The following is a 24,784-nucleotide window of genomic DNA, read 5'->3' on the forward strand; positions in this document are numbered from 1 at the left end:
TAATTTTAGATGACTAATTTCAATTTTAGTTTGCTAGAGCTAGAATATATACCATGGTTCTTGTTTTGGTAATTTTGTAGTAATCCTCTGAAAAAATAAAAATTATATCATGAAGTAATTTATTTGGTCTCTCAAAATTTTGTCTTTCGTGTAATGTGGAGAGGCACAAAAATACCTAAAAATCAATAAATAGCAAAATTTGGCAAATTCGCTTGGATAACCCGTTTGCCGTGGTGGAATAGACTCGATCTGCAACTTGTTCACGCTCCTAACCAGATGATCGTCTTCATAGTGGAGGGGATGTATCCGTCAAAAACACGCTTGTATATCAACGCGGAAAAAAATGTTATAAATGTAGTAAAAGTGTGATACGATGAGTGCTCAATAACGAGTGTGTGCTAATCTTATATTTCGAACATAACATCTCAACCGGCTCAATCTCAGTGTAGATTAGTCGGTCTGGTAAACAATAAAACCAAACACAAAAGCGGTAAATTCGTGTCAAGTATTTTCTCAACAACTGAACAATGTCACTGCTTGCAAACGCTTTCATATGTGCTACAGACATTAACAGCACCAATTTCGACGATTCCTACCAGGAATTAGTTAAAGACTTAGTGCCAGATTGGGTTTGTGCCCTAGAATATGTACCTTGGTGTTGGGCCATCTTTGGATCTATCCTTGTCGGACTTAGCGGAGTGTTACCTCTCCTCGTCATACCCATTGACCATTCGGAGAACTTGAAACAAGGAGGTTAGAATTATATTTTTATTTATTTTTGTATCAAGCGTAATATTTGTTGTTGTTTACTGCTGATACCTTCGGTTTTAATTGTTTTTTTTTATGTGCATATTAGATTGAACGTAAACACCGGGTCATACATTCATTCGTCTATATTTTTGCGGTTGTAAACAAACTAATAATCGTTAAACTTTTGCATAAAAAACAAAGAAATATGTAAAAATAAAACGTTAAATTATTTTTTAGTCAATAAATGAGTTAATTCAGCAACAATTTCGTGCTTTTCAACATAGTAATAAGTTGTATTTCAAAAACACCATATAAACAACATTGATATCTTTAATTTTACTTTAGGTATATTTATATGCTGATAATTTTCAATTTACATATGTATAAACAATTTTGATTTAAGATTAAGTTTGTATGATAACAATATGGGCATTACATGCATATGGGCATTATATGAGCTTACATTCAATGTAAAGACTAAATTGATGATTGCTTCAGTAAAACTATTAGCAATAGTCTTCTAGAAATGAGCAATAAGCCTATTGTGTGTGTAATACTCATGTAGCCAATGAATGAAAATGACTACACAAAAGGAATCACAATAACAAAGAGGAAGCTAAAATAAAAAAGTTACAACAAAGTTTACTTTAATATACTTTAGGTTTATATAGACTTTATTAGTTGTTTTGTCTAGAGTTGTAGTTGTCTAAAGCTTCTTTTCTATATTCTATGTAGTCTGTCCATTCTTAATTTATCTGTGTTGAAGTAAATGTCCAATAATAATGCTGTATGGTTTTTTTTTATATATTTTCATTTATTAACAGAATTTTTCTACTATTTCTTGCTCTCTATAGTTGTATATAATTCAAAAACTGTTGTTTATGAATGTTTGCATTTATTTACAGTATTTCACTACATATTATTGATGTTTTAACATTTGATTAAGGTATTTTTTAACTTTTTCTGAATATTTATTGCTCCTGAAAGACATATCTTATTTTTAATATGTACATATTAGTAGTTAACATGTTCTAAAGGTTTGCTTGACTCTGTCTCCTCTGGTGTTAATCATGCTTTTCAAGGAGCAAAATTCATCAATTTCTTGCAGTTCTTTTCCATCTATCACCTTTAGATTCATATTTGTTCTTCTATGTTGAATAAAATTAAGACTATGAATAAGAAAATCATGTATAATGCATAAATATTGCTTCTACATTATATAATAAAAGCGTTAAAACTAAATACTTAAGTTGCATTTATATTGAGATCCTCTTCAATACTTATGATATATACAATAAGCTTCTAGTTATAATATTATGTTGTATGGCTGAAAATCTCAAGGGAAAACTGTAAAAGTTAATACTCCTTTAAAACCACAGCAGGTTTTGTCACCCAAATCATTAAAAACAAAATATACAATTGCATTTGTCTGATATTTAAATATCAATACAGCTCTGTAGAAAAATAACAATTGGTTCTGTTCATTTCATTGATGATTACCTTAATTAGAAGCATTAAGCGGAACAAAACTAAAGATATTGTTCAATTAATTCAATTAGAAAGTTTCTCACTATGTAATTATATGTTTACTGGAAAAAAATCATGAAAGAAGGTTTCATCTTTGATGTAATTACTAAATTCTTATGTATTATTTGCTTATCTTTAGTTTATTAGCAGATATTTCTGATTTTGTGTAATATTTCCACCGAGTTTTTGTCCATGTTAAGCAACTTCTCGTCTTCCTTCACAACTCTTAAAATGATAAGAGTTTGGGATATCTTAGTATTGGGTTACAATAAAAGCCAGGTACTTTTTGTCTTAATATACTCAGTTTTATTATGGACCCATTGAAAAAATGGTAGCTATTAAAATATTGGTTCCTTACAAAAACCAATCCTTGTATATGGATCAGAGACAGAGATAGTTAATTAGGAAGATCATAGTCATAGTCATCTTTATTGATCCTTTAAGACATTCAAAATAAATGTATAGGATACGTCACTACAGAATTTGGTATAAAAAAAACATTAATGTGTATAATACAATATTCACAGTGTAAAAAAAAATTAACAAAACATAAAATATATAAAATAACATTTTTACAAGTAAAATATGAAGCTATTGCAGTTTGTCCTCACGATATTCATTTATAGAATAATATGCTTTTCTTAAGAGTAAATCTTGTAACATTTTTTTTTTAAATTTAGAGATAAGTGGTATTTCTTTCACAGTTTTTGGCAAATGATTGTATAAGGTCAGTCCCATATATCTGAAGCAATTTTGAAATTTGGATGTTCTGTGTTTAGGAACTCGTAAAGATTCAGCACTTCTTGTATTGTAGTAGTGATTGTCTGAATTTACTGGAAATGAATTGATTTCCTCGTTGACATAAAGTAAACATTTATAGATATATAGGCAGTAGAAAGTTAAAATTTGATGTTTAATAAAAACTGGTTTACAAGACTGTTGATAATCCAAATTAAAAATTTTACGGATAATTTTTTTTTGGTTAATGAACACTTTGTTACTATCTACTGAGTTCCCCCACAAAATTACATTGTAGCACATGTGGCTGTAAGCAAGGCTATAATAAACGTTCATTAATGCCGAGATGGGTAGTGTGTTTTTAATTCTAGATATAGCATAAAAAGCTTTATTCAATTTCATGTTCACTGAATTCACTTGCTCTGACCATTTGAGATTACAATCAATGAATACACCCAAAAACTTTGTAGAGTGAGTGGAAGATAACATATTGTTTCTATCGTGGATGGTTAAGATATAGTCATATTTAGATGAGTTGTATGAATGAAAATAAATAATTTGCGTCTTGTCAATGTTTAATATTAGTCTGTTGGTATTACACCAGCGTATAAAGCAGTCAACAACAGTTTTCATTGTCATTTTTAATTCCTCTAGTGTAGGTGCAGAGACTATTAACGAGGTATCATCAGCAAACATTGATATTATAAGTGCCCTTATGTGATCTGGTAGGTCATTAATAAAAATTAGGAATAATAATGGGATCAAAAGAGATTACTTAAGGGGAATCCCAAAAATCAAAGTAATTTCTATTTAGAGGGTGACCCTCAGGATCTAACGAAATAAATCAATTTATGACAAATGCAGTGCCAGAACGTCTAAAGAAAATAAAGCATGTAAAAAATTTTCAAATTAATATCAAACAAAATAAACATTGCACATTTCTAACTCCTGTTTCAGAGAAAGAAATAAGTCACATAATAAATAGCTTCAAAAACAAGCATAGCTCTGATTATGATGAAATATCAACTAACTTAATTAAATTTGTTTTCTTCAGAGATTTCTCTTCCTCTTTCTTTTACAGTTAATGCTTCTTTCAGGCAAGGTAAATTTTCTTAAAGTTTAAAACTGGCAATTGTCAAGTCACTACATAAAAAAGGTGATGTTACTAAGATGGAGAACTACAGACCAATAAGCCTTCTTGCATCATTCTCAAAAATATTCAAAAAAGCGATATATTCCAGACCACAAAACCTTTTCTAGTAGTTTGCAGCATGGCCAGAACTCATGGCTGAAAGACCTGAGGAGATGGTTTGACAGCTCATCCACAGAAACCTTTCGTGCAGCAGTTTCCAAAGCTACAAGTGCTATTTGGATCGCCAACCTTCAAAAGGAGACGGCCCAATAAGAAGAAGAAGAAGCATGGTTTTCTTACAGGGAAATCTGTTGAGACTTGAGACAGTTACCTATGATTTTATATCAAAAATTTTAGAAAAACTAGAGGTAAAGATGAAAACACTAGGCGCTTTTTAGATCTATCTAAGGCTTTTAATAGACATAAGAAAAAAATTACATTGTTGGAATACAGGGACCGGCATTAAAATGGATAAAATCATTTCTCACAGATAGATCACAAAAAATATGCTTGGAGATGTAAGCTTTACTCTGGTGACTAACATTACTCTAGTATAGATATATACAAAGGATGGATGAGACAAGAGCTTCGCTGAGAACTTGAAAATGTAAGCCAAATAGAATGAGGAAAAGAAGACTTTCTAAATTACGGTGGAACAGACAAATAAAAACAAGAATGGAAGAAAGAGAGTTCATTGAAGAAGATTTATATGACAAGCAGAAATGGTGATTGGGATGTAGTAAACAACAAACAGAATATGCTGTTTAAAACCAAGGAAAAGTAAGTAAGTACTTCTGGTTATCAGCATTGGTGTTTTTGTTGATATAAGTCCTCTCCTGTTGATTCTGGTTTCTTTGACGACAATTAAAAGAAGGGTATAGTAGGCCTCCTTGTCGCACCCCCTTACTAAATTCAAAATTATCTGCTTCTTTTTATTTATTTGAACCCTATTCTCTGTTTACACTGTGTGGGGCCACAGATAAGTAAGTAATTCTGTCCAGTTCTTCTTGGCTTACGCTATATTCTTTACTTCGTACCCATAAAATATTTTTGATTTTAACACTTTTTAAAAATACTTCCATTAGCGCTGTATTGCATTGGTATTAGGTACCTAATATGTAGTATCTAAATTTATATATTTAAGGAATTAAGACTCAGGTATACAATGATGGCATTGCTTCTTCTTCTTCTTCCTCTTTATAAGCAATTCTGTTTGTTCATTGGCGGATTAATACCTCTATGGAAGATTGTCACTCAATCTGCAGACTCAATTTGGAGACTATCTTCATCTTGGTCTATCAATATTGCGTCGTCTGCGTAACAGGGTATTTTTATTTCTTTGTTTCCCATTCTGTATCCTCTTCCTTTGTTAACGTTTTGATGATTTCATCCATGATCAAATTAAAGAGCATGGGGCTTAATGAATCCCATTTTCTTATTCCACTGCCACTTTATACTATTCCACTTTATAACGAATATTGCATCTGTACACAATCTTCCACTACGAAAATCCTTGAAATAGGTATCTTTTTTAGTCATCCTACAAGCTTTCGATTTTTATCTTTGTGGTGTATTCTGGTGTTTTGTTATCACATATATGTGTTTTCATTCGGATTTTGCACAATACCAAGTTATGATCGCTTCCTATTTCTGCTGACGTTAGTTCTCTTACATCCAAGATTTGATTGGGGTACTCTCTATTCGACAGATTATAGTCTATCATAGATCTTTGTCCTCTACTGTTTTCAAAAGTGTATTTATATTGTTCTTTGTGAGGGAAAATGTATTACTTATTAATATGTATTTCGTTTATGCTGCAGAGGTCCGTCAGAAGGTCTCCGTTTTTATTTCTGATATTTTCATTATATCGCTGTTTTATTCCTAGAACTATATCATTGCTAACACGGGCGTTAAAATCACCCATAATGATTATATATTCATCATTTGAGGTCTCGTTTATTACAGTTTGAAGGTGTTCGTAGAAGTTTGCATTGCTAATGTGGAATATTATTAGAATAAGTCTGCTGAGCAACCTAGAGACCATATTTGCGTAAAAATCTTTCGTGGTTCTTGTTAGGCCATTTATTTATTGAACAATCCTTGTATATACACTTCAAGGAAACAATTCGAAGTTTGAACACTCTTCATCCATTCACGCTGTAAAGTTATTGCAATCAACTCCTATAAGTGGGCCTCAACAGCCTTTATATAATGTTAGTTAATTTTATTTGATTAATTTTTAATTCTTTCTGCGTTGTAGAAATTAAGTGAAATAATTTACCAAAAACCAAGTTGTGTAAAAAACTGGCTGACTAGGTATTACAAATGTTGATTCCAAACAAAGTAAAATGCACCAACAAAGCAGAAAATATATTCCATAAATCATCTCCTTTTAATTGTTTTAAGTGACTATGTAAATTCCTTCAGTGGAACTTGCACACGATGCTCAAGTTCTCACTCAACAAAACAATAATTACGCCGCGCGATAAGTATGATACAATCGGTTCGGTTGAGTTTACCAACAAACAATGCATAGTACTACAGCGATATCGTAGGCAGTGTGCAGCCAGCGCAAAGCGATCGTGTGCAACAGTTCACAGAGTTCAGTCTGTGTTTGAAAAAATAACGCTATAATGCTTGGTTGCCGATGCATAATTTCATGAAATTACTAATAAAAATACTTTAGAAATCACTTCGTGACATAAGTTACCTTTCTCGATTGCATAGAAAGTTGGAAGTACGTATGGGTTATTAAGGGTGTCAATGTGTATTTTGTATACATTGTTCAGTCGAAAGCCATCTTTTGCACTCATGCGCAAACTTGGTTTGCTTTCAGATCAATATTTTCTTTTTGTTCCTCTTTTTTTGTGCTTAGCTCTAATTCTAAACATGGTATTTTTTGTTTGCTCATTCTTCGTAGGTTTCTCTGTTTAATAACTGTTTCTCAACTATATTATCCATTATTACGGTTTTTATTGTCATTATTTCATTTAGAACTAAAGCTGAATCAGAGCACATTATAAATTAATATACTGTATGTATTATATATTCTAAATATCCCTCTCTAGATTTTTTTTACTGTGCGTTTATACTGGCATTATTGTATTTTCGGCCTCATCGTCATTTCTTTTTGTCTACTCTCTGTAATAACGCAACAGCGAATGCAGATTATTGTAAAATGTTAACTAAACTGTAAAATACTAGACCTAGAGCATAAGACCATTATCATTTTTACCATATTCTAAATCTCAAGGTAAAGGTAAAGGTGAATGGTCACCTACCAAGGTAAACTCGTCTAGATGATTGAATAAAGTGTGATATTTACGGTTTGTTTTTATAATATCGGATGTAGAAGAATGCAAAATTGACTTCCAGAAGTAATTATCACTTATCTAAAGGACGCAGAATCCTTCCGAAGGAATGTTGCGGTGAAAATTAAAAAGAATCGCCATAAAGAACGGAAATATTTCCCAAAGTGTACGAGGCGCATCCTATAAGTTTTGCACTTTGCGCAGAATATTCTGTGCACTTCGCACAAAAATCTTGTATCTAATCTTCCATTGAGTCTTAAATATGAAAACTTTAAAATAATTTATTATATACAAATATAAAGTCTGTGGATGATAAATGTACAGAGCTTTCTTGAGCATCATCTCTTATCACATTGATACAAAATGAAATGTATTACTAATAATACTAATAACATAAATTGGATCGATACAGAAATTCTTCAGCTTTGTAAAGAAGTAGATGATTTATTTTGGCTAGCAAATATGTTTATTCATCATCATAAGTGGCTCCACAATCCGTTGCTCACAAAGAAGTCGCCACTGTTTTACAAGGCTTGTGGACGCGGCAAGTGAATTAGGACTTGTGGTAAACGAGGAAAAAATCAAATATATGTTGGTTTCTAAAAACACCCCAAATTTCCAACAGAGAATTCAAATTAACAACCATACCTGTGAGCAAGTCAAAGAATTCTTATATCTTGGATCGCTAGTAAACACAACAAACACGACAAGCGACGAAATAAAAAGACACAGCAACAGCAAACAGAACTGTTCACGGTCTCCAGAAACATTTAAAAAATAAAAATATAAAACGCGCAGTAAAGCTCAATATATACAAAACCTTAATAAGGCCGGTTTTGATGTATGGGACTGAAACGTGGACCTTATCTCAAAATGATGAAAGACTTCTTGGTATTTTAGAGAGAAAAATTCTTAGAAAGATTTTTGGGGCCGTAAATAAAAATGGGCTATAGCGTCGAAGATACAACTTTGAACTATTGTAGCATTTGCATTTTCCTTCATATATATTTTGAAATCCCCTCGTATATGTATTAAATTGAAATCCCCTCATACATGTATTAAAATAACGAAGAATGTTTTCCATGTTTCTTTGTTCCTATCGTACGAGTTAAAACCCAAATAGTATTTTGTTCTTTTTACGTCGCCGCAGTTAATGTAAACCATTTTAAAGTTTGTTTATATCACGGACGCAAATTCTTTGATATTTTTCTTTGATCGAAACCGCTAAATATTCTGCGTTTCAAATAAACATTCACTGAGATCGCTGAGAAGTTTTTGCCGGCAAGATAATTGTTCACTCTCGCTGAGGCGTGGTCAAGAGAGGTGGGCCTCAGCGTTATGTCCAAAATTCTACGTCGAATTTGAAAGTTTTCTGGTTTGTTCCTTTTCATGGAAAATGTGTAGCAGTTTAATCAGCTTACTGGTTCAGTTGCAGTTTAAGTGAGGTTTGGAAGAATCTTTATTTCCATCCTCGTTTTGTTTCTCCCTGATTGTCATCCCAATCTTTTTGGCAGTTTGGAGATGATGATGTTCAGAGATTTCCAATCCAGTTTCAACCCTTAGAAACTTTAGTGATTTTTTTTAGTGAAATCCAGGTAACTTTGTGTGTTTTAATTTTGAAGTAACGACAGACATTTTTTGTAGCATCTCCCGAATTTGTAAAAGTAAGTTTTCATTGTTATTTTTGGTATAAATCTCTGTAACTATTAATATAGTATTTTTTTGTGCCATCAGTATTTTTGTAACTGTTTGTGGTAAGACACAATAAATGTTTAATTTATTTCTCTGAACCATTTTGTCTTTTTATTTTAGAAAGTCTTCTAACCATTTTTGCATTTCTAATAATTATTTCAATAGTTACAACTAGTTGTTTTAATCGTTATAATTTGGCACCTCGAAGCGGCGTCCATTTTAAATTGCTAGAGGTCCTTCCTGTTGTTTTGTTTGTTCCAAGAGACTTACGTAAGTACCTCTTTGTTTCATTTTTGTAGTTGCCCCAATCCAACACCATTGCCATTCAACTTATCCACGACCCAGCTCTCCAAACAAATCCTGAGTGCCGTTCGCATATGTTTCGTTTATTTTGCTTGCCCTATCTCTACCCCAATAGTTTCTGTCCCCAACTTTCAACCCCCATAATAATACCCTATGGGGTAGGCAAAATAATTACGTTACACTATATCAGTTATACACCGATCCAGATATTGTTCGTTAAAGTGCAGATACTTAGAAGGGCTGGATACATTGCTAGGATGTCAGATTACGAATACACGAAGATATTAACATTTTCAAAACCAGAGGGCACAAGAAGTAGAGGACGACCACAAAGGAGATGGATTGATGATGTGTGGAAGAAGACCTACAGATTCTAAGGGTCAGAAGATGGAGGAAAGCTGCCAGTGCACTGCACCATGTCTCTCTTACTTCTGCCCACTATAACTATATCGTCAGCGAATGCGAGAATTTGCATCGATCTGTTGAAAATAGTTGTATTCATTCTAATATTTAATTGTCTGATTGTCTATTCCAAGGCAATATTAAAGAAGAGACAGGCCAGCGCGTTCCCCCGTCTTAGACCATTATTAACGTCAAAGAACATAGAGTTTTCTCCTTCAATTCTAACGCATGAGCTTACGTTTTGCATTGTTAGTTGGGTCAACTTAACTAACAAACGATGGTGTGTATCGATGTTATATTCTAGTGACTTTTCTAAAATCTGCCTATGTGCTTGAATTTGATGTTTAGTTGACTTTTCAGCAGTAAATCCGCATTGATATTGACCAACAATAACCTTTGTAAAATGTTTAAGTCTTTCAAACAATACATTGTCGAAGATTTTATACGCAGATGCTAATGCATCTATAGTTCTTATACTCTAGTTGATTACCCTTCGGACATATTATTCCTTTTAGCCACTCTTCTGGTACCAATCCATTCTGCCATATAAGTACTATTAGTTTATGGATTGCTGCAAAAAGTTGATCACCACCTTTTTTATACATTTCCAAACAGATTTCATCGATTCCTGGGGCTTTATTGTCTTTGAGTTTTAGGATGGCATTTGACATTTCTCTTGTTGGGTCTTCACCGTAGAATTTCACCGTTAGTGCCTTTGCAAATTTTTGATCGTGGTTTAAATTCTCGACGGCTAGTATTTAAGGATTTGTAGTATTTCCTCATTTCATTTTTATCGAATAAACTTTGTATCTATTAAGAGTGTTCTGTTCGTGTATTTCCTTTTCTTACGTCGATGGATACGTTTTCCTCTCTTCGAAGACGTCTATACTCTTCTTTTTTTCTCCGTGTACAACCTGGGTCGATGGTTGTTTGATATGCTGCGTTCTTTATATTTGTAGCACTTATGATCAAACCGATGATTTCTTTTTTCTGTCTTGGTTTTGTCCAATAATTCAACCGATTTCTGTAACGCAATATCTCGTTTATTTTAATGTCTTCTTCTTCTAAGTTTTCTGTCCTTATTTGATCTTCTTTTTGCTGTTTGTATACATTTGCAATGTCGGGATCTTTTAGTTTATTAATGTCGATTTTTTCTGTCCCTTTTTCGACCTCCTTTTTTAAATTGGATATTCTCTCTTTAAATCTTGCTTTTACTAAATAGTGCTCCTCTAAAAGACATAACATCTAATAAGTTAGAGCAGTGTCTTGCATCGATGATTATATGATCTATTTGGTTAATCGTTGCATTATCAGGAGATTTCCAAATTTCCCTATGTATATCTTTATGGGGAAATCGTGTCCCAGCTATTACCATGTTCTTAGACATCGCAAAGACATCGTTCTTAGACATCGCTTTATGATTTTGGGACCGTTATCATTAGAGCCTACGTGTAGGCTCTCTTTTCCGATGGTGGGTGAAAATATATTCTCTCTTCCGACTTTGGCATTGAAGTTTCCTGCTATTATTTAGATGTCATTTTTTGGGCACTCGTCGTACTCTCGGTAGAACATGTCTTTTCATTATCCTCTTTTTCCTCCATTGGAGCATTTATGCTAATAACGCTAATAATATATTTATTACTTTTGAATAATACCCGCTTCAATTTTCTTCCACTAAGTTCTCTTCTTTTTCCTAATATATTGGTTAATACTTCTATAAGAGCAACTACATAATTTCGTGGCATCAAAACCAGAAGATTCTGCTTTCCAGATCTAAAACCAATTGTTACGAAAGTAGCTATATCTACATGTGAAAAAATCCATGACCTTTACCCGACCTGTCTCATCTTCTTCTTGTTTTTTTTTTGTTCAAAGTCAATTTTAACTTTGTTTACAACAGCTGCTCGAAACAGGCGTGCGGTTGACATATTGTACCAAGTTCGTTATCGTTATGAAATAACTCGTCTCTCCGAGCATCTCTTACCTAACACTTTTCCTTCAATAAGTACTTGAAGTAGACTATACCTAATGTCTCATAATATGACTAAAGTACTCCAGTTTCCGTTTTTTTTTTCGTGATGAGCACTTCACATTCTGTACCCTTCTATCTATAGATGTGGGTAATTCAGGCAATGTTTTTTTATTATCAAAATACGTGCCTAATACTAACACCCTTGTTCAAGTCGTTTCTGGGGAGATCTGAAAAGTGACTTATCTCTAAGATATGTCGCTTTAGCGGTAGATACAAGATGTAATTACAATGCAATTATTTGTCTCACTTGAGACTACATAAACAGAATCTTTTCACGTATACAGATTGTCATTTTTTAAATAATCAAACCGCTGATAGTGTAGGGTCATGTACACCGATAACGAGAAGACAGAAAATTGAGTGTAGATCGCAAGTTTGCATAATCAAACAGAAAAACTGGAGTAATAACCTTAGTTATAATTATTGTAAACTTCGCTTATCTATGCAAAAAACGTCTAAAAGTGATTGAGTGTGTTATTTTTGTCCATATTTTTACAAAAATTGCATATTATTGCTTTTCAAAGCTCTGAAAACTGATTATATATAATTTCTGCCTACGATTGTCTAAAATTCGCTTTTCTGTGCCATGTTGTACGCCTTGTTTCCTTATGCCATACTTCCATTTTAAATTTGGACTTATTCTTGGTGCCTTAACGCCTTGTTTCCTTATGTCATACTTCCATTTTAAATGTGGACCTATTCTTGGTGTCTTAACGCCTCTTGGATACCACAGTGTAATTCTAGTGGACCACCTATTGTCAGTTTTTCTCGCTAAATGTCCCGCCCACTGCCATTTCAAAGATTTAATTCTGTGGGTTGCATCAGTAACCTTCGTTTTTCGTCTGATCCATTCTATTCTTTTTCGATCTGTGTTTGTTATACCTAGCATATATCGCTCCATTAACCTTTGAGTGAATTTGAGTTTCGATATTATCTCTTTTCTTCAAGTGCATTGGCATCTTCGATTTGAATATAACTGCATTTCTGCCAAAAGATGCCCAAGCCAGTTTCATTCTCCTGTTGATTTCTGGAAGTACTGAGCCAGATTTATGTATTAATTGTCCCATGTATACATACTCATCTACTGTCTCAAGTGCAGTGTAGTTTATTATTACATCTTGGACAACCACTATCTCGTTGTACATGGTTTTTGTTTTTGCTAAGTTCATTTTTAGGCTAACTTCATTGCTAGCTGCATTTCTTCTTCTTCTTAGTCGTTAACCTGATGCAGGTATCGTGATATCATGAAGCTATTAGCTAAATGTCCCAATGTTCCTCCACGTTTTTCTATTTTCTGCCATTCTAGCACATTCTGACAATGGAGCGCCAATGGTAGCAACAATATGGTCCGAGTATCGTGTGGGAGATCTACCTCTATTTCTTTTGCCTTCTACTTTTACCTGGATGGTAAGTTTTTCAAGACCATTTCTTCGAAGGACATGTCCAAAATAGCTTATTATTTGTTCTGATATTTGTGTTCTTAGTCTTTTCTTTATGTTTAGCTGGTCCAGTATGTATTCATTTGTTCTTCGGGCCACCCATGGTATTCTCAGCATTCGTCTCCAGCACTACATCTCAAATACATCTATGTTCTTTTTGTCTTTCTCAGTAAGGGTCCAGCATTCCGATGCATAAGTAAAAACTGGAAAAACTAGACTTCTTACTAGTCTCATTTTTGTATCGGTAGTTATTTCATGGCTTTTCCAAATTTTTGTTAATTTTGCCATAGCGCTTTTTGCGATTGCTGACCGCCGCTCTATTTCTTCAATACAGCCTCCTTTGTTGGTTATTAATGAGCCCAGGTACACAAATTTATCTACAACAGCGATATTGTTTATCATGATTTTGATTGTTGTTAGCTCTGTCAATTATCATGATTCTCGTTTTATCTCTGTTTATTTTAAGGCCCATCGTTAAGCTTACGTCTTCTATCCGTTGTAGCAGGTGAATCAATTCAGCTTCAGAACTAGCGAGGATAGTAGTATCATCTGCATATCTCAAGTTGCAAATCTTCTACCCGCCAATGGTGATGCCACCGTTCCAGTCCTCAGTAGCTTTCCGCATTATCCATTCACCATAGATGTTAAATAGAATTGGGCTTAGTATGCAGCCTTGTCTCACGCCCTTTGTGACCCTGAAACTATCGGTTAGTTCCCCATTTATTCTAACTCTGGCATAATTGTTATTGTACAGGCTTTTAATTCGCAGTATCAGATGATTGGGGACTCCCATTTCAGACAAAACCTGCCACATTTTACTCCAGTTGACCAAATCGAAAGCTTTACCATAATCTATGAAGCACAAATATGTTGTGATGTTAAATTCTCTAGATTTTTCTACAATCTGCCGTACGTTTAAAATTTGTTCTCAAATTAGCTGCATTTAAGTCACTTATAAGTTCTGATAGTTCTGCAGGATTATTAGCAATCAGAACGATGTCGTCTGCAAATCTTAGATGGCTGAGGTATTCTCCATCAATGGATATTCCTTTGTTCTACCAGTTCATTTTGCTGACTATATTTTCTAGAGTTGCAGTGAAGAGCTTTGGTGATATTGCATGTCCTTATCGGACGCCTCTGGCAGTGGGAAATTCTGGACTGTTTTCATAAAATTTTACCTTAGCATCTGCTTGGCTGTATATATTTGTTAAAGTTTCTATGTACGGTTTGTCAATGCCTTGATTGGTCAAAGGTTCTTTTACTGCCTTGGGATATATAGAATCGAAAGCCTTCTCTCAGCATATGGATATGATAAAGGGTACTTGAAAATGACTTGATTTGCACTTCGCGTGTGACGCTGGTAAATAATCAAACTTCGTGTGAAAAACTGACTTTATTTTGAATTCCACAATACTTGAATATATGAATGCTAATAATTATTATATCCGCTCGCTCGATCTCGTCTCTTATTTGAGTGCTGTCGTCTTGGGGTGCTTTTAGGGATTTGCCTTATCTTCACATATGGCATAATTAAAACTTAAAATAGATAGTGGCGTGAACAGTACTGAATCCACTTCTGAAGCCAGCTTGCTCTCTTACCTCTTGGATGTGCAGCATCTAATGCATTTTTTAATCTGTTGTTGATAATATTTGTGAATATCTTGTATATGATTGGTAGTAGACGTATAGGTCTGTAGTTTTTGATATCCTCTTTGCTACCTTTCTTATGAATAAGAATTATGTTTGCTGTATTCCATTGGTTTGGGATACATCTTGATCTTAGGCAGTGATCTTGTAACATTTTTTTAATTAATATATTAAATTAATTTTAATTCCTTTTACCCATGTGGATGATACGTTGATGGTCGTGTTTACGATCAGAAATTTTTATTGGGAAACTACCGAAATATGACTGAAGAATCTACCTAAGTATTTATTTAAAGACGCCGGTCTGGCGAATCCTTAGTTAATCCTTTTCCGGGTTCTTTGTCATAAATTCGGTAATTGTCGTCGAACGCCCGTTGTAATGTTTTTCGGGAAAAACCTAATCTAGGAGATTTGATATTTCATCACGTTTGTAGATAGAAGGATACTGTTATGTTCAATGTTAATTAGAACTTTTTACCTTCTCAGAAATACATACAACTGGCCTATGATTTTTGAGTGGAAGATACCCTCACCTTTTCTTGGGTAGTTTGGTAAAATTTTAGAGGAACCAAGTCACTTACCGATGGGCATTCGTCGAGTTAAGACGCTTAGCTCACATTATCGTATCTGCTACCTTACCGTCTCTGTGTATTTTCTTTATAAGTGTGTATACACTTGTTTATTAGAGTTTTTTTATCTTACCCTATATTAGATTAAGTATAGTTGTAAAGCACCTTTAAGGGTAATTAAATTCAGTGTTTAATACCAGTATAGTATTAACTTCAGTGACGTAATGCAGCAGTCGTCAGGAATTACTGTTAACATTTACTGTTACATTAACAATTACTGTTATGTTACAAAGTTAACATAATCTTAATATCTCCACCTATCTGGGCAAGTAATATGATATGGCATCATATCATCTTCCATTATCTGGACATATCTAACGATCATACATGCCTTCAAATGTAGTTGAGAGTAGCTACTGAATTTTGCAGTCAATTAAAGAACATTCTATATTTTTTTTGTTACGAACCAAATAATCGACTTAACCAAGTGCGGTTTGGTTAAATTTTTATGTTTTCACTTCAGTAACTTTTTTGTATTTTTGTAAATTTAGATTTTATTAATTTTTGTTATCTTTGGTGTTTGTTATAATTTTTTATTCATTTTTTTTTTGCTGTAATATCTCGAGATACGCCAAAACTTTATTTGTGCATGCTTGTGTTATACTTATATCTTTGTAAAGGTATTTTCTAATTATATTTCTGCTATTTTTTTATATGTATACCACCATTTTATAGTTGTTGGTGTATTTTTATTACTTGTGTTGCATTCAGCAGCGTCGTAATTTTGTTCTTGTTTAATATATTGTTATTGTTTTATGTATGTATTTTATTTGTCGACTCCTAACAACGTTCCCTGATATAACCATTACTCTGAATATTGGCTTTTTACCTTTAAATATAACTATACCTTTGACCAGTAGAAAAATCAGGCTGATTAGGTTTCGTAGGTAAGTAAGTGTAATACCTTATATATTTATTTTTTGTTATGTAGAGTGTTACCCAAATTTATTTAATAACTAACAGTTGATATCTTTTCTTGGGTTTGATCTGTGAACCTAAATATCTTTCCTTATCTCTTTTCTTTTCTAAGGTTTCTTAATTTTCTCCTTAAACCCCAAAAAATTAAGTGGCGCCCTGTTCCTTATCTTATCTTATCTTTGGTAATTTTACCCATCTATCTTTTTGTTTATTTCTGTATCTTTTTCTAATATCTCCTATCGTATCTTTACTTATTTCGTCCGTTGGACCCATTCCTGGTTCCAAAAGCTAGTTTCGAACCCACGACTCGCTCTCCACCAACCATCTGGCTGCCGTCCGCAGTGTCTCCATTGGTGACCTTTCTAGCACCATCCAAAAAAGGTTTCCGAGGTTACAATCTTAGCTTGATCTTGCTAAGATTTTCCAGGCTTTTTGCCTGCGTATTTAAGCAGTTCCATTATTATGTTCCTTTTCATTTTTATAATTGTCGATTCTACTGCTTCCGGAAGGACTTCTGGTATATCTTCTTGGTTACTAATTGCTTTTTTAAATGTTTCAGGGGCTTTGTAGTTCGCTGTAGAATTTAGTTACAAGTTCTATTATTTTATTTCTGACTGTAATTCTGGTGTTTTCGTTTTTTAGTAGAGCAACGATTTGCTTCTTTCCAATGATTAATGCTTTTCTTGTTTTCTAATAGTTTTTCCCATAATTGCTTATTAATTTTGCTATTGCTAATTTCCTATAATTAGCACCCCAAATAAAATTGATCGTTACCGCTGCACAATTTGCTTTATTTGTATATTGTTTATATGATCTGTAAGTTTAACCGGTTCAAAGTGCTTGTTTTTGAAACAAATTGGTTTTAACTGCAAGAAAATTTTTGAAATTAAAAAAAAAATGCGCTTTCAGTTTTTTTTTTTCAAAATAATTTAAAAAGTATTAGTGCTACGAAAAATATTGTTAAAAAAAAAGAAAAATCAGCTGTAGGTCTTCAAGGATTTGGATCCCTTATTTACCTTTTAAAACATTCACAAACGTATTTAAGATTTTTTTTAGCTGTTTTTTTCTTTATTGGTCTAGAGGCGGCTTCAAACACCTCATGGAATGGTGCTCTTCATTGGTTTACGTCGGCAAAGAGAAACAGAAAATCTATACTAATGATCAGAGAAGAGAAAACGGTTGGCACCCCACGTTACTGTGAAATTAGTAAATATTTGCTTTTTGATAAATGTACTCGACATACCTCAAAATGTAGTCGTACCATTTTGATGGTGAGTATCGAAGGTTAAGTCTGTTGGCGGTAAAAATTTTTAAATTCCAACAAAACTTCGTTAGACAACTCCGTGGTAAAATTACCACTACGCTGACCTTACCTTCCTAGCCGTGTCCGTAGGGTTGGACATGCCGTGCATCAGCTTCCGATTTTCTTTTGAACCGGGTCGATTTACCGACAAACAACGGGATAGCACGCACCGGCCATAAATAGACAGTTTTGCCCTATCACAGGTATCGTAAACCACAAATATTGAGAAGAAAAACTATTCCACGTTGTGTTGGTTCCGATAGATTTGCGTCTATCTATGTCAATTATATTCATCCAATATTGGAAATACACCTCCCCTAATTTCTTAAATTCTTCTCTATTTTTTTTGCTATATTCATCTACGATTTGCTCTGTTTCTAACGACATACATTGCTTTAATTTTCTGTCTTTCTTATCCTTAAATTTTGTATTTAATCATTGTTAACATTTGCAAATCATTTCTTAACAGTTTTTTTATTTACCTAATCTTAATGCACAGCAACAATTTTGAAATGGTTTATGTAATAGATGAATTGCTAGAATTATTAAGAATACCAACTAACGATCGATTTGCTTCAATGCACAGGCAAATCAAATTGAGATAATGTAATTGAGGACAAAAAAATAACATAAATTGCACAGTTGATTGTCATGTACCAGAAAAAGTATGTGAATATAAAACAAGCACTGACTACTTGTCATTTTTGTATTATTAAACATTTTGGGTATGTTAATTAGAGACTGGAATGATATAAACTGCATAGTTCTCATGTTTTTCATAAATACATATACCTTGCAATATTTGGGGATTTTAGAGCATATTTTGATATACAGGAATAGCAGTGTATTAGTAACAAACCATTTTTTGTATTGTGTGAAAGACAGGTTACATTTCCTACTATTCTTTATATATTTTTTACTTTATATGCCCTTGGGGGGGGGGGCGGTTTAACCCCCAAACCCCACTGGGTGCGCCACAGGGTCACACCGTGAGGAACAGCGAAAGATATGGGTTGCTGCAATTAATTTTTCAATGGAAAGTAGACGGAAAACGAGGACCAGGAAGGGGAAGGATTTCCTGGCTGAAAAATCTACGTACGTGGTTTAACACAACAACCACAAATCTTTTCAGAGCCGCAGTTTGCAAAATACAGATTGCCATGATGGTCACTAACATCCGAAACGGATAGGCACTAAAAGAAGAAGAAGACAAAATGTTTAGTGGTGTCAAGATATTCGAGTATCTGGAAGTAGAAATATGCCACGGAAACCTAAAAACGAGAGCAGATACGGCAGAAATATGTAGAACATCTCAAATACTACTACATTAAAATCGTGAAAAACAAGCCTAAGGCCCAACATAAGAGGAAGTCTAAAATTAAGATCTCGTAAATCAAAAAGACAATATTGTAGTTATATAAGAATCTTAAAATTATTTAATACGTTTTGTAATAATATCAGCTTTCTATAGAGATGAGAGCATTCCAGCATACTAAAATAACATTCAAATGCGATTTTATCGAATATTCAACACAACTAGCAGCTCAAATGGATTGTCTAATCAAATTTTGCGATATTATCAATTGTGATTTAATTGTTTGACTGTAGACGATGATGACCTTTCACTTGATAATTTGCGCGCTACATTTATTTGATTGCAGTGGCGTGCGCTTCTGTTCCAGACATAAAAATAATATTGCTGCGTAAACATCATGTTTTACAAAACGTCTGGTCTGTAGAAACCAAGCTTTTTATATATTTTTGGCGTGTTAGAGCATGAAAATCCACAACAGCGTTAACTCTTGAAATGAGCTACAGTTTCTACACTTCCCTTTTCTTCTTCTAATGGCGCTACAACCCTTTGTGGGTCTTGGCCTGCTTAACAATATTCTTCCATTGTGTCTTGTCGGATACTTTCCTTCGCCACTGCCTGATGTTCATAGTTTTAAGATCCCTCTCTACGTCGTCTATTCATCTTTTACGGGTCCTTCCTCTTGTTCTGTTTCCTTGGGGCTTCCATCTCTGGACTACTTTTACAGCTCGAATATCTGGCATTCTTTCTAGGTGACCAAGCCAGTTTAGTCTTTGTGACTTTATAAATCTAACAATATCTGCGCTCTGCATTAGTTCATCCAGCTCGTGGTTTATTTTAATTCTCCACGAACCATCGCTGCATTGGGTTGGTCCAAATATCTTCCTTAGTATTTTGCGCTCAAATATTCTTAGTTGATTTTCATCAGTGGTTGGGTGGGTTCACGTTTCACATCCATATGTGACCACTGGTCTAATTACCGTTTTGTAGATTTCAAGCTTAGACTCACGATTCAGTAACTTACTTTTCATTACGTCTTTGTATGCATAAAAGCACTTATTACCTCTAAGAATCCGTGCTTGTATTTCTTGACTGATGTTATTGTTGTCATTTATTATTAAGCCTAGGTAGGGAAAAGTGGAGGAATAATTGTAGGTATGGTTATCTACCTTCAGATTCTCATGTTGATTAGATTTTGTGCACTCCATATATTTTGTTTTGCTTTCATTTATATATAGACCAAACGTAGCAGCTTCTCGTTTCAGTTCTATAACTTTTTAGCTTAATATCCTTTTTTTTGCTGCTTAATATGGCAACATCATCCGCATATGCGCATATTTGCATTGATCTTGTATTAATACAGCCATTTATATCCAGTTTTCTAACAACAGCTTCTAAAGTTAGATTAAAAAGTGTTGTTGATTAGGCATTACCTTGTCTAACTCCATTTTCAATATCAAAGGCCTGCGTCATATCTCCATCTATTCTCACCATAGCTTTGGAACCCTCCAGAGTCATTCGTATAAGTTTAACCAACTTATTGTCTATCCCTAACATAGATAGTTGCTTTAACATCTTTTGTCGATCTACTCCATCAAACGCCTGTTTGAAATCGATATACAAATTGTAAATAGGTATGTTATATTCAACACATTTTTCATGTATACCTCTTAACATATGTATTTGGTCTATAGTTGACCTCTTTGGTCTGAAGCCACATTGGTATTCACCAATCATTTCCTCCAAAAACGATTCCAGACGGCTGTATATAATTCCTCATAATATCTTGTAGACGACATTTAAAACTGTTATGCCCCTATAATTTTTGCAGAGTCTCTTGTATCCCCCTTTTTACATATGAAGTATGATTCCTACTTTCCAATCTTCTGGGATGGCTTCTAGTGTCCATATGCGGTCGATTAGTTTATGGATACGCCTCCATAGCGCATGTCCACCATTCTTTATCAGTTCTGCAGTTATTCCATCTGAGCCAGGTGCTTTGTTATTTTTTAGATGTTTTATGATGTTTATCCTTTCTTCCAATGTTGGTTGCTCAACTAGTTGTTCTGCTGTGTGGTGAATTGTCTCTTCATCTTCGTTTTGTTCTTTTTCTAGGTTTAACAGCTCTTGAAAATGCTCCTTCCACCTTTTCATTATTTCCTTTCTCGCTGATAATTTCCCCATTTTTGTCCTTGCAGACTGTTGATCTTGTCATGTATCCTTGGGTGTATTGCTTGGTTTCCTTGTAAAATTTTCTAGTCTCTCTTCTGTTATTATAATCTGTAATTTGTTGTATTTTTCTATTCAACATTTCTCTCTTTTTTCTTCTACATATTTCCTTTGCATCTTTTCTGAGTTCTTCATATGCCCTTCTATTCAATCGGGAATCCCTTTGTAGACATTTCTGTCTAGCTATATTTTTGCTATTTATTACTTGTTGGCAATCTTGGTCAAACCATTCCTCGTTCCTTTTGCGTGAGGTTTCACCTAATGTTTCCTTTGCCATATTTGTAATTGTCGTTTGGATGACATGCCATTCTTCTTCAATGTTGTTTTGTTTTCCTCTTTCATTTAATATTACTTTTATTTTCTGCTGGTACTCCTTCTTTTTAGAATTTTTAAACATATGTGTTCCATTTTCTTTGTATGGCGTCTTTCTCTTTTCTTGCCATTGATATTCTTTTTGTTTTATCTTCGATATAACCAAGAAATGGTCCGAATCGCAATTTGCGCCTCTATAAGTTCTAACATCCGTTACGGAGGTTGCCTACCGCTAGATATTAAATATGTGATCAATTTGATTAAATTTATTAGTACCTACCAGGTAGCATCCAGGTTCCTTTATGAATATTTTTATGAGGAAAACACGTACTAACAACTCTTAGTTTGTTTGCCATTGCCAACTGTGCCACTCTTATACCGTTGTTGCTGGTAATATCATGTAAACTATGCTTACCAAAGGATTTTGCATATATTGGTTCTTTTCCCAGCTTCGCGTTCATATCACCCAGGACTATTACTGCATCTCTCTTCTGTGCATTTTCACATTCTACTTGTAGTTGGTCATAGAATTGATCGGTTACTAGTTCATCTGCGGCTTCTGTTGGGGCATGAATATTAATAATTGTAATACATATTAATAATTCTAGACTTCCTTAGAAGCTGTAAAAAAACGATAAAAAGAGCAAACTTGAATACTTAACACATACTTCGTACTGCATCATCGAAAGAATATAAGGAAACAGGGGAATTGGTAGGAAAAATTCTCTTAGAAACTTCGTTAATGGAGTATGATAAGAGCAGATAAACGAAGAAGCAGATAGCCTAAGAATTATTACATACAGCATAAGATTGAAATACATATCGTCAAACTTCTATGGAAGCTACCACTAAATCTGGATACAGGACTGAAAGAAGAACAATATTCTTATGAACACTCCTATTCACTTTATTACTCACTCTCTATCGCAGTTCTCTATATATCTTATTAAAATTACGTTTTTCTTTAATTCTAGATGGTGCCAATAAACTTAAGACGCTGTTGAGTTTCGCCGTAGGAGGACTTTTGGGGGATGTTTTTTTGCATTCCTTGCCGGAAATTTGGGCCAATGACACCGTCACAAAATTGGGTAAGTCTTGATATATATATATATATATATTCGTCTAAACAATTTTAGAAGATAGGAAAAAATCTACCTGTTTGGTTTGACGAAGAATGTTAAAAAAGTTCTTTTTTAATTCTTTATTCCAGTGATTTTCAATTTTGAAGTCATGAGTCACCAATTTCAAAATCCTACAACGTTGGGACTATATCAGATTTTTTCCATTCAAATTTTGGATCGTCGTCGGCTGTTTTCTGTTTTTTACTTGCAATACCATCCAACGGATCATTCTCATCATCCGATATTTCGTTCCTATTTTCTTATTCATCGTCGAAAACATTATTACGTCGTTATCCTCGCTTTCAGAAGAGTCGAAAAGGTCGTCCTCACTATTACTATTCATTAAAATTTCGTATAATTCTTGTTCTGTATAATAACGTTTGTGGGAAGTCATTTTGAAATCCAGTTATCCAAATTATAAACGATATACGCACCGATTTTCTTTATAAACTAAAGCAACACTCAAATAAACATAAAAATGTAATTAGATTTCACCACACGGGATACCGCGACAGAATAGAAGGCCCTAAAATTATTACCAATAAGACGCAACTTGCTGTAATAAATTTTACTCGAAATTGGATAATTGACCTGAATTTACGGTAGTTCCTCGTACCTGTACAAGTCCTCTATCGATTTGACTTGAGTCGCTTCCGGACTACCGAATATAGAAATTTTTAGCGACTTGGGTTCCCGCCACGAAAGAAAATTTTTTGATACGGGAATTCCTATAGAAGACGATTAAGTTATTGTTGCACAGGATGTTATAACAGGTAATGGTAAAGTATTGGTAAAACTGAATATGTGTGTAAGATATTAAGGTATAAACCTAGAAATAAACGACAGAGATTCACTAAAAACCTGTACTTTTCCAGCCTTGTATATTTCATTAAATATTTCAGTTATTATTTTTATTTGTTCTGCATCTAATAGCTTCAGCAGTTCTGCAGGAATTTCGTCAAGTCCCGGTGCCTTTCCATCCTTCATTTGCCTCACGGCTGCCGTGATTTCTCCTGGTAGAATTCCGGGATCTGAATTTTCTTCAGTGGTGGGTTCTTGTATTGTTCTAGGGTCGTGGAAAAGTTTCTCAAAGTATTCTTCCCATACTTTATTTTTATCTTCGTTGGTTATAGCAAGATTGCCTTCATCATCTGTTATTTTTCCGCTGTTGCGTTTTCGGAACTTTCCAGCTATTTCCTTCACCTTTCGATGGACATTGTTCTGTTTTTTTCTCTTTGGCTTCTTTTATCTTTCTTCTGACGGTGGTTGCTTGGAAGGTTGATGGGAAGCTACCACCACTTCTCCCAAATCGCAGACATTACGTTAGCAGATTTGGTCGCAGACTTTACTTGTTTTTTGATTTTTGTTGCTCTGAGAAATGGGGTATCCGAGAGGCGCTTTGTGATGACGCTTTTATAGGGGTGGCATTATGCGGCTTTCTTCCTGTTTTACCCTTCTTTTTGTGAAATCTCTAGAAATGCGTGTTCTCCAAATGTTTACTCTTCCAGCGAGCCAGTGACCTTGATTTTTGGATTTGGTCACTGTCTCTCCGCACAGGGGCTTTGTGTGTGCCGGACAATGTTTTCTCAAACAATATTTTTGCTTATCTCGTCAGCCGACTCCGGAGGGTCTGGCCACCAAGCCCGTTCCCAACGGTGTACGACTTCAATACTCAGGAATCGCAGTTGCGCCATCTTCTTCTTCTTCAAGTGCCATCTCCGCGGCGGAGGTCGGCAATCATCACAGCTATTCGGACTTTTGAGACGGCTGCTCTGAAAAGTTCATTTGATGTACATCCGTACCACTCTCTCAGGTTGCGCAGCCATGACATTCTACGCCTCCCTATGCTTCTCTTTCCTTGGATCTTTCCCTGCATAATTAGTTGGAGCAAGGTGTATTTCTCTCCACGTGTAATATGTCCGAGATATTCTAACTTTCTTGTTTTGCGCCATCTAGGGTACCTGTATTATGCTCTTCAGTTCGAAAT

General features: G+C 34.2%; 1 protein-coding gene across 1 annotated transcript in view; it reads left to right on the forward strand.

Annotated features, from left to right (window-relative positions):
* Positions 1-302: 302 nt before the first annotated feature.
* Zip99C (Zinc transporter Zip99C) overlaps positions 303-24,784 on the forward strand; it is a 45,208-nt gene continuing 20,726 nt past the window's right edge. Inside the window, exons 1-2 of the mRNA XM_072531347.1 lie at positions 303-753; positions 22,651-22,764. Coding sequence (XP_072387448.1) covers positions 528-753; positions 22,651-22,764 — 340 coding nt within the window. The 5' untranslated portion in view covers positions 303-527. The remainder of the gene's footprint in view (positions 754-22,650; positions 22,765-24,784) is intronic.

The sequence above is a fragment of the Diabrotica undecimpunctata genome, chromosome 5 (genome assembly GCF_040954645.1).
Source record: "Diabrotica undecimpunctata isolate CICGRU chromosome 5, icDiaUnde3, whole genome shotgun sequence".
NCBI lineage: Eukaryota > Metazoa > Arthropoda > Insecta > Coleoptera > Chrysomelidae > Diabrotica > Diabrotica undecimpunctata.